The sequence below is a fragment of the Ovis canadensis genome, chromosome 14 (genome assembly GCF_042477335.2).
Source record: "Ovis canadensis isolate MfBH-ARS-UI-01 breed Bighorn chromosome 14, ARS-UI_OviCan_v2, whole genome shotgun sequence".
Lineage (NCBI taxonomy): Eukaryota > Metazoa > Chordata > Mammalia > Artiodactyla > Bovidae > Ovis > Ovis canadensis.
In genome coordinates, this window is record NC_091258.1 from 49,710,973 (window position 1) to 49,719,174 (window position 8,202).

The following is an 8,202-nucleotide window of genomic DNA, read 5'->3' on the forward strand; positions in this document are numbered from 1 at the left end:
TGAGGAAGTGTTTAGTTAAAAGAATGTGGATGATGGTTATAAAAAGTACATTAGTGCATATGTATTTTTATAAAGCTGACTTAAAAAACACATTAGAGATTAATCTAATCACGAAGGAGATTTCTGTGCTTTACCCCTTATCCTCCAGAGATTAAATAAAGGTCATTGACCAAAGACATTTGGAACATTCTGAGGGCAAAAACCAGCCTAAAGGAAACTTTGTGTTTATGGAAACATTATGATTTTTCAAAGTGGCCTTTGGCTCAGTAGATTGTAGTAAAAACAATGACATCATCCAGTCTCTGAACTGGATCATCTTTATCAAAAAGAACCCTTTACTGGGTAAAGAATTTCTAAGTGTTAACATCTTTTCACATCCATTTTCTCATTGTCTCCACGTCTGGGAAGTATTGTAGTCTTTTAATGTTTTTTGATTCCCTTCTTATGCCCTTCCCCTAACCACTAAATTAACTTTGTCTGTTTTTTCCTTAACAGCTTTATAACTCACATACTATACAAATTATCTATGAAAAGTATACAATTCAGTATCTTTTAGTGTAGTTACAGAGTTGTACAGGCATCATTGCAATCTAATTTTATAACATTGTCACCATACACAAAAGAAGCTTTATCCCCATTAGTGGTCATTCACCATTTTCCCCAGCCAATCTCAGCCATGTACAACCACTAAATGTATTTTCTGTCGCTATAGATGTGCCTTTTAAAAAAATAATTGATTAATTAAGTAGGCTGTGTGGGGTCTTAGTTGTGGCAGGTGAGCTTAGTTGCCCTGCGGCACGTGGGATCTTAAGTTTCCTGACCAGGGATCGAACCCTCACCTCCGGCAGTGGAAGTGCAGAGTCTCAACCACCAGGCCACCAGGGAGCTCTCTAGATGTGCCTCTTCGTGAAATTATATATATATGAAGTCATACTGTATGTGGTCTGTTGTGTTGGGCTTCTTTCACTTAGCACGATGCTTTCAGGTACATTCATGTTTTAGCATGCTCTTTTTTTTTTTTTTACTGCTGAATTATATTTCATTGTAAGGAGACATACACATTTATTTATGTGCATATGGAATCCCATGGACAGAGGAGCATGGTGGGCTACAGTCCATATGGTCGCAAAGAGTTTGGCACAACTGAAGCAACTTAGCTTAACATATCTAGATGATCATATAAAATCATATAAACATCATCCTAATAGATGCAGACAAAATATTTGACAAGCTTTAGTCTCCTTTTATGATTTAAAGAGAAAAAAAAGACACCTCAGGAAACAAGGCGGGGGTTGGGGGGAATCCTATCAGATGAAGAGTATCTACTGACAAGTCTACCGACATCATACTTAATTGTCAGAGGCAGAGTGCTTTCCTACTAAGACTAGGAACAAGCCAGAGATGCTCGTTTCACCGTTTTTATTCAGTGTTCTACCAGAAATGCTAGTGTGCAATACTCCTTGCCAGTGACATAAGGCAAGGAAAAAGGCATATAGATTGGAAAGGAACAAGTGAAACCGTCTCTGTTAGCAGATGATATGATTGCCACATGGAGTTTTCTAAGAAACTTACAAACAACCACTAGAACTATAAGTGAGTTTAGCAAGATTATAAGATACTAAGTCAACGTACAAAATCAATTACATTTCTCTATTATAGCAGCAAACTGTTGAAAATGAAATAATTCCATTTGCAATAGCAGAAAACCATAAACAATTTAGAAACAATTTTGACAAAGGATGTAGAAGCCCTCTATGCTGTAAACCACAAATTGAAAAAACATTCAAATAAATGGAGCCGTGTACCATGTTGGTGGATTGTGAGCCTCAGGATTATCAAGGTGTTCATTCTTTATAAATTCATCTATAAGTGCTTTTACAGAAATTAACAGGGTGATTTTTAAAAGTATCCTTATTATTTGGGGATATGTTCAGATTTACAGAAAAGTTGCAAAATAGTACAGAGTTTTTATATACCTCTCACCCCACTTCCAATAATGTTAACATCTTGAATATACCATAGTACATTTGTCAAAACTAAGAAATCAACACTGGTACATTACTGTCACTTTAATCTGAATTTTACTGTTTGTTTTTTTTCCCCTGATATCCTTTTTCTTTTGTTCTAGGATCCAATCCAGGTTGCCACTTTGCATTTGAGTTCTGTCTCCTTAGTCAAAGTGGGTCTGTGACAATTTCTCCTTGTTCCCTTGTTTTTATTTTTTAAATAAGTGTGATGGTTTTGATTGCTATCTGTCAGGTATTTTGTAGAATGTTCCTCAGTTTGGGTTTGCCTAATGTTTTTCTCCTGTTTAGACTGAATTATGGGTTTGGGAGAAGAATGCCAGAGCGGGGAAGTGCTTCTGTAGCACATACCAGGGAGTACCTGCTATGAACATGATTTGTCCCTGCTGATGCTAACCTTTTTCCTTGCCTTGTTGAGAACAACAAGCTGATTTTAAAACTTTGGTGAAAACATAAAGGGTCTAGAGTAGCAGAAACAATTTTGACAACTCAGAAAAGCTTGACTCTCAGCCTTACAAAGCGATCATAACCAAGATAGTGTGGGACTGGTGTAAGGCTAGACAAATAACTGGAACAGAATAGCAAGTTGCGAAAAAGATCTACACTTACTTGGTCAGTCAGTTTTTGACAAACATGAAAACAATTCAGTAGGGAACTGTTTTCATCAAATAGTGTTGAAACCCTGAGTATCCACTTGGAAAAAAAGAGATTGAGAAAGCCAGCTGAGGTCACCAAGTTTGTGAGCAGCAGGGACACAGATTTCAAGCTAGACTTTCTGGCTTTCACGGGCTACCATTGTGAATATGAATTTATTTAAGTCATAGTATTTTCCTGAATCAAATTCAATTTGAAGCCATATTCTTAAAAAATGTCTATTGTCATAAAAAAAAAAAAAAAGCAGAGGCTGAAGAACCATGCCTGATTAAAGGAAACCAAGGAGACATACATAAATGGAATACATTATCCTGACTTGGATCCCTGATCCTATAGACATACCAAAATTTCACAAAGAACTGTACTATAATGATTGGGAAACAATGTGGACAGCTTGTTAGATAATAGTTTTATCTGCATGTTAAATTCTCTGAACTTGAAAATCATACAGGGGCTTTTCATAGAAGACACGGAATTATTTGGAGGTAAAGTGTCATGAGGTTTGCAACTTAACTCTGAAATGGTTTGGTTTAACAATATTAATGACAATAATAAAAATAAATATAAATTAAATAAAATATGGAAAAATAATAACCATTGGTGAATCTAAGTTAAAGTGGGAATTGATTATATTATTCTTTCAACTTCAGTTCAGTCGCTCAGTTGTGTCTGACTCTTTGCAACCCCATGGACTGCAGCACACCAGGCTTCCCTGTGCATCACCAACTCCCAGAGTTTGCTCAAACTCATGTCCATTGAGTCGGTGATGCCATCCATCCAACCATCTCATCCTCTGTCATCCCCTTCTCCTTTTGCCTTCAATCTTTCCCAGCATCAGGGTCTTTTCCAGTAAGTCAGTTCTTCGTATCAGGTGCCCAAAGTATTGGAGTTTCAGCTTCAGCATCAGTCCTTCCAATGAATATTCAGGACTGATTTCCTTTAGGATGGATTGATTGGATCTCCTTGCAGTCCAAGGGACTCTCAAGAGTCTTCTCCAACACCACAGTTCAAAAGCATCAATTCTTCGGTGCTCAGCTTTCTTTATGGTCCATCTCTCACATCCATACGTGACTACTGGAAAAACCATTTGAAATTCTAAAAAAGAAAGTTAAATATTAATTTTTAAAAACCCACTTTAATCTGATTCTAATTCCAGTTGCCATGATGGTGGCAAATTGAGTCTCAGTCACTTATGAGTATTTCTCTCCTCTGCCCCAGGGATTTTACATAGTGCAGAACATTCAGGAGGGGCCCTCTAGTCTTCAGTCCACACTGGTCACTTCCTGAAGATCAGGCAGAGCTGACAGCCTCTGCACTGATGCTCAAATATGTCTACTAGCTGGGAGCAGTGGCAACAAGGGTCCAGTCTTTCTGCATATATCATGTAACCCTTCCACTTCAAAATCCTGTCACTAACCTAGGTCCCTTTGGCAAAGCTTATAGGGTTCTTGCTACTGGAGGAATCCCAAACTGCTTTCTTCTTCCCAGACTCAGGAAGCCCAATTTAGCTTTTGTGGTACTCCAAATATATTTGTCCAACCCCTCCCTTGGTGGAGAGTTTCTTCCATGCTAGCTTCTTCAGTTCAGTTCAGTCACTCAGTTGTGTCCGACTCTTTGCGATCCCATGGGTTGCAGCACGCCAGGCCTCCCTGTCCATCACCAACTCCCAGAGTTCACTCAAACTCACGTCCATCGAGTCAGTGATGCCATCCAGCCATCTCATCCGCTGCTAGCTTTTTAGGGTCTTCAAAAACACTATTGGACTCAGTTTCCTAGAGGTGGAGGTAGTAAAGGAAATGCCAGGTGATTTTGCTAATTTACTGTATGAAAGATAAACACATATTAAATATGCTTCAAAACAGACTCACAGGGAATTCCCTGGCAGTCCAGTGATTAGGACCCTGTGCTTTCACTGCCAAGGGCCAGGGTTCAATCCCTGGTTGGAGATCAAAGATCCAGCAAACCTCAAGATGTGGCCAGAACAAAACCAAAATAGAATGGCTTTAAACAAAAAACAGACTCACAGATAATAGAGAACAGATTAGTGATTACCAGCAGGTGCAGGTGGGTGGGAGAGGGGCAGTATTGGGGGGAGTGGCAGGTACAAATAGTTGAGTGTAAGGTAGGCTACAAAGACGTATTGTACACCACAGGGAATATAGCCAATATTTTGTAATAACTGTAGATGAGTGAAACCTTTAAAAATTGTGTAAAAAAGTTCAGTGTTTCCCAAAGTTACCCGTAGATCACGTGCATCAGCATCATTCAAAATACTTGCTAAAAATGTTAATTTCTGATTCTATATCCAGACTTGCTGGACCTGAAATGGGGCTGGGAATTTGCTTTTTAAAATTTTTTGTGTCTTAAAACAATGTTTTATTATCTCATAATGCTGGGGTTGATGGGGCTGACCTGCTGATATAGCCTGAACATAGTCATGGTTTGTATTAAGTTGATTAAGGGGCAGTCTCAGCTGAGACACCCTAAGTAGCTGATCTTTGTCGACTAGGGAAAGAAAAGCACAATGTGTGAGCTGTATTTTGTCTCATTTGGGGCAAAATAGGCCCAAAGAGAGAAGAAGGCAATGGCAACCCACTCCAGTACTCTTGCCTGGAAAATCCCATGGACAGAGGAGCCTGGTAGGCTGCAGTCCATGGGGTCGCTAAGAGTCAGGCACGACTGAGCAACTTCCCTTTCACTTTTCACTTTCATGCATTGGAGAAGGAAATGGCAACCCACTCCAGTATTCTTGCCTAGAGAATCCCAGGGACAGAGGAGCCTAGTGGGCTGCCATCTATGGGGTCACACAGAGTCAGACACGACTTAGCAGCAGCAGCAGCAGGCCCAAAGAGACAGCATTTATATAGCCCAAGAGATAGCATTTCATATAGCTCTGAGAAACTGCAACAAAGAGGTAGGGGGGAATGTCAATATATATATGTGATTTTGGTGAATGTTTCATGCAATGAAACACATAGTTTTTGCAGATTACTGCTAGTCACGAGGAGCATGTATCACCATGAAGGATTTTAGTGCATTTCTAGATTCAAGGAGATGCAAAAATTGGGCTCATAAAATCATCTCCTGAAAGTCCCTAATTATCTGAAGATTTGTTCTGCCAGTTTTTCCCAAAGCACAGAGTGCCTCATTCCTGATCTCCACCTTAACTCCTTTCACGGGGTATTGAAGGTCTGCAGCTGAGGGGCTTATAATTTGGTCCTTGTAGAGGTAGGTGGCCGGAGAAGGCAATGGCAACCCACTCCAGTACTCTTGTCTGGAAAATCCCATGGAGTCTGGTAGGCTGCAGTCCATGGGATCTCGAAGAGTCGGGCGTGATTGAGCGACTTCACTTTCACTTTTCACTTTCATGCATTGGAGAAGGAAATGGCAACCCACTCCAGTGTTCTTGCCTGGAGAATCCCAGGGGGAGCCTGGTGGGAGGCTGTCTATGGAGTTTCACAGAGTCAGACACGACTGAAGCAATTTAGCAGTGGCAGCAGCAGCAGAGGTAGGTGGCAAGTGCCAACGTATAGGTAACATCTTTAATCCCAGACTTCTTCACGGCATCATGAAGTGTTCTAAGATGGTGAAGATGGAAATTTCAAGGTCTCTTGAAGTCTAGATGTTGTTACTTGCACAGTACCATTTCTGTCACAATCTATTGGCCAAAGTAAGTAACAAGGAAAGCCAAGATTTAAGGTGAGGAAAAGTCTCACCTTCAAGATTGAAGGTGGGAGGAGAAGGGGACGACAGAGGATGAGATGGTTGGATGGCATCACCGACTCAATGGACATGAGTTTGAGTAAACTCCCGGATTTGGTGATGGATAGGGAGGCCTGGCTTGCTGCAGTCCATGGGGTCGCAGAGTCGGACATGACTGAGCGACTGAACTGAACTGAAAGTCTCTATGTCTGGACTGGAGGGGATCTGCTTTTCTGTTGTTGTTGAGCTTCGTGACTTGTAGGATGTTAGTTCCCCCAACCAAGGATCAGACTTTCACTGCAGTAAAAGCTGAGTCCTAATCACTGGACTGCCAGGGAATTCCTGGGAATTTGCATCTTTAACATAGCCTTCTAGTTGACTCATGCACACCAAGGTTAAGTATGAATCATCATTTAACAAATATGTTTACAGAGCTGTGTCCTTTTGCATTTGCTACAAATCTCTTGCTAGTACTTAAATTTATATATATGCAAATGTTTTTGTTCCTTTCAGAAATTTCTGAAATAGTAATGTGCTTAAGTACCATATGGAGATGGGATCACTGGAGCTCAGAATGGTAGCAGAGTTTGTGATAAAGAAGGAATTCGAGGAGCTTGAAAGGTGAGTAGGCATCAGAAGGAAGAGGGTATCATAAGTGGGTGGACCTGATATGACCACAGATGTGGGCTTATACCAGTAGGTTTAGAAGTCAGGGACTGGTGCACAAGGCTTGTAAAAGGGAATGGTTGGGGATGGATTATGGAGAGTAATGACATGACTTAAGTGACTTAGCATGCATGAATGCATGGAGAATATGGGAGAGTGACATGATGAAAATAACATCTCACCATGACCAGTTTGTCATTTGTAATGGCAGTTAAGAATGCATAGCTCACAATATTGCATATTAACCAAACTTATAATTCCAAAATGCTGGGACCTCTAACCAGCCACAGTTGAGGCGAAATTCTATTTTAGAACACGTAGAAACTGTTCACTGGTCACTTAAGATTCACTTAAAAACAGATTCCTCTCTCCACCCCGCCCTGGGCCTTATTTAGAGATAACTGACATACAAGAAAATCAGATTCTCAGTAATGGCACACACTTGGAATTCTCCATATCGTACACCCAAACACTGTCTCAAGGTGCCGGTTCACCGCCTGTCGTTTATACACTGATTACTAAGCACCAAGCGCTCTGCAGGTACACGCTCTCTCTCTCTCTCAATCGGCCAAATTTCTCTATAAAGTAGAGACTATCATGCCCGTTTTACTGGTGAAGAGGAAACTGAGCCTTAAAGAGACTGGATTCGCCAGGTCACAGCCCGGAGAGTGCAAAGTAAAAATGTAGATCTGGGGCTGGAACAAAAGCTGCGCAGGAGTTGGGGTGGTGGTGGGGGCAGAACAAGTTGCTCTTGACTCAAGACGGACCCTCTACAAGGGGAAGGAAAACGGGGAAAAGGTGACTCTGCCCCGTCTTCCAGAATTCTGCAGGTCTGTAAGCTGCTTCCCTGGTGGCTCAGACGGTAAAGAATCCGCCCGCAATGCTGGAGACTTGGGTTCCATCCCTGGGTTGGTAAGATGCCCTGGAGGAGGCGGCATGGCAACCCACTCTATTCTGGCCTGGAGAATCCCCATGGACAGATGAGCCCGGCGGGCTATGGCCCATGGGATCGCAAAGAGTCGGACACGACAGAGCGACTAAGCACAGCACATAAGCCGATTGAAGAAGAAACCTCTTTCTCAGACGGACGTGTCTCTTAGGCGCCTTTCCAAAACCACAGTATCTGATTGGTGAGATTGGAGGGGATGGGTGATCC

At 41.5% G+C, this 8,202-nt stretch overlaps 1 protein-coding gene across 1 annotated transcript in view; it reads left to right on the plus strand.

Moving 5' to 3' along the window:
• The window catches only part of NIP7 (nucleolar pre-rRNA processing protein NIP7), a 64,982-nt gene extending 57,981 nt beyond the window's left edge, over positions 1–7,001 (plus strand). Inside the window, exon 5 of the mRNA XM_069550231.1 lies at positions 6,894–7,001. Coding sequence (XP_069406332.1) covers positions 6,894–6,908 — 15 coding nt within the window. The 3' untranslated portion in view covers positions 6,909–7,001. The remainder of the gene's footprint in view (positions 1–6,893) is intronic.
• Positions 7,002–8,202: the final 1,201 nt, after the last annotated feature.